Raw genomic sequence first — 2,728 nt, forward strand, 5'->3', positions numbered from 1 at the left:
TTGAGCGCCATAAAATCATGCACAAATTGGACTAAAACATTTTAGTAGAATTATTTAAGGATAGTACTCCGGAGCCTCCACCCAACCATTCAGCATGTGAGATGTTAAAATCCCCGGTAATAAGGAATACATCATCAGGGTGATCGAGAATAAGTCGAGAAGTTATGTCAAAAAATGATTCGACAGCATCTTTGTGGTTAGATCCGTGCGGAATGTATACACATGCTATATTCAAGTATCTACGCTGAGAATTATTGTGATCAATAGAAATAGGCAACGATATCCAAACACACTCTGCGTGCGCGGGGGAGGGGCAGGGCCAGGCGCGGCGCAGCGGCAGCAGCTCGCGGCGCGCCGCCACCAGCACGCCGCCGCCGCGCGCGGCGCCGCTGTCGACCTCCGACCGGTCGCACCTATATACTATGTATCTTTCGTCAACATATTCTCTGTCATAAAAATTCGAGGTCAGCCAGGATTCAGTAATACAGATAAAATCATAATCGGCCAGGGCAACTTGTGAAAAGAAACTATGCGATTTAGTTCGTAGTCCCCGTACGTTTTGATAATAACCGTTAAATAGCTTATCAATCACTGTAGAAAAATAATATATTTATTTGCATTATTTTAAATATAAGAACATAGCAGAGGCGTATATATATACTGTGTGTAGCTATTAACAGCAGTAGTATTATGAAGGTATTATTAATATAGTTCAAAGCAGTTGAGGCATTACAAAATAATACAATACAGTATTGTATGTATTGTTTATTAACAGGAAAAATGTTTGCGACATGGCGGCGGGCGTATGTAGGTACATAAAAAGCGCTGAGATAACGACAGCATTCATAATAATGTGACGCGCATGCAGGTCTGTCCACAATAGCCGTAAGCAAATAGTTAAAGAGTAATGTGATTTGGGCTAAATAGACGAGAAATACTTTGGCAGTCATTTGTAAAGGCAAAGGGCAACAACAGAGTATATAATAATCATATTCACATGCATACATGTACATACTGATATGACACAATAATAATAGTCACTTTAACTTTAATAGATCCGAATCATTATTTATCGCGACAATTTTAGACGTGTCGGTCTTACGCATGAGGATCTTGCAATCGCGAGTCCAAAGGTATGCATACTGGAGCTCAGCTTTCCTTTCCCTGGCGCGTTTTAATAGCAGTTTATTTGCCGGCGTGAGGTGATCACTTATGAATATGGCGCGAGCCGGTCCCTCCGTGCCGATGTCCGTGGTGGTGAGGCCGCGGCGCGCGCGCACCGCCGCCAGCAGCTGGTCCTTGCACAGCCGCCTGGTGAACTTGACTATGATCGCGGGGGGACGTGGTTCCGTCGCATTGCTACCTACGCTCCTCTCGCCTGCCGCGTCGCCTTCCGAGTTGGTGTCAACTTGACCAGTATTTCTGCTAACGAAACGGCGGACACGATGTATGGAATCCACCTCGTTAGCCTCCAGATGTACACCAACTTTTTTGTAAATAGTGTCCAGTATCATTAAAAGATTTTCACCCTTTTTATACGGTATTCCAGATATTTCGACGTTATTTATTCGTGCATTTTGATCGCGCACATGCAATTCATTTTGTAGGTTATGTATTGTCTGACTTGAGGTGGCAAGTTCCGATTGTAATTTCGAAACGACTTTCGCACTGCTTTCCAGAGCAATCACTCTGTCTTCTAAACTGGAAAACCGGGACTCCATCTCGTTCCATTTTGCGTTTAGTGAGTCAACAGAATTGGAGATTCGCTCAATGTCTGACCTAGCGGCGCCGAACTCTGCCCTAAAACCTCTCAGCTCCTCGAGAATGGTGGATATGTCCTGTGAATTATCGGGGCCAGCACGACATTTCTGGCATCGTATTCCAGCTCTTCGATCCATGTTCATTTTTCGGTATGCGGTTTCCACTATACCGATGCACCCAAAATGAAATTGACCACGGCAGCTGCCACAGTCCACACCATCAATCACTGTTTCACTACAAGTTTTACACTTCATGATAACAGTATTTTTAATGTACGATGATAAATATTTTCCTTATAAGTATTCGCGGTTAGTGAATCGCGTAGTTAAGCGCACACGAAACTGGTTTCTTATCAGTGCGCGAGACGATCGCTAGCCGCGGCCGCTAAGAGCGAACTGAAAAGCTAAAAGCGACTCATATCTGTGTTAAACTCTTCTTTCATGTGTTCATTATAATTCACAGAGATTAAATCTATTTTGTCACTGAGAACTGCGGAAGCAATTTTTTTATGTTTTTCTTTTTCCATTGACAGCCTTTCTGGTTTTTGACTGATTTCCAAGTTTTCATCTTGAGCTAACTTAAACTCTTTTATTATGTCTAGTCCTATGAGGAAGTCGTACTTAAATTCTTTTCCATCCACTATGTCCACATCCATATGTTTTTCTATTTCCATAATTTTTATTTTCAAATTTGTCAAACCTTTTGCCCTTCTTACACCATTAATTGTTACTAATTTTGCATTTTTATCATATTTTTTTCTTGCTGATTTCTACAGTTTCAATAATTTTGAATTAACTAGAGACACGTTAGAGCCTGGGTCATATATACCCATTACTTCTAATTTATCGTTTAATATAAGTTTGACTTTAATCAATGGTGTAATTACGCGTTTTTTTGATCATCATCAGTCAATTCAACATCTAGCACGACATTGTTTACATTTATTTTATTTTTTTTGTACTCATGG

The 2,728-nt window shown here is 41.2% G+C and overlaps 1 protein-coding gene across 1 annotated transcript; it reads right to left on the reverse strand.

Moving 5' to 3' along the window:
• Positions 1-965: 965 nt before the first annotated feature.
• On the reverse strand, positions 966-2,117 carry LOC134661078 (uncharacterized). The gene has a single exon (XM_063516981.1). It carries the CDS (start codon positions 2,013-2,015, stop codon positions 1,038-1,040), a length of 978 nt encoding a protein of 325 aa, XP_063373051.1. The 5' UTR covers positions 2,016-2,117; the 3' UTR covers positions 966-1,037.
• Positions 2,118-2,728: the final 611 nt, after the last annotated feature.

The sequence above is a fragment of the Cydia amplana genome, chromosome Z, assembly GCF_948474715.1.
Source record: "Cydia amplana chromosome Z, ilCydAmpl1.1, whole genome shotgun sequence".
Classification (NCBI taxonomy): Eukaryota; Metazoa; Arthropoda; class Insecta; order Lepidoptera; family Tortricidae; genus Cydia; species Cydia amplana.

Excerpts from the sequence above, each read along its gene's own strand:
- LOC134661078 (XM_063516981.1), bottom strand. The coding sequence starts at position 2,015 with ATGAAGTGTAAAACTTGTAGTGAAACAGTGATTGATGGTGTGGACTGT.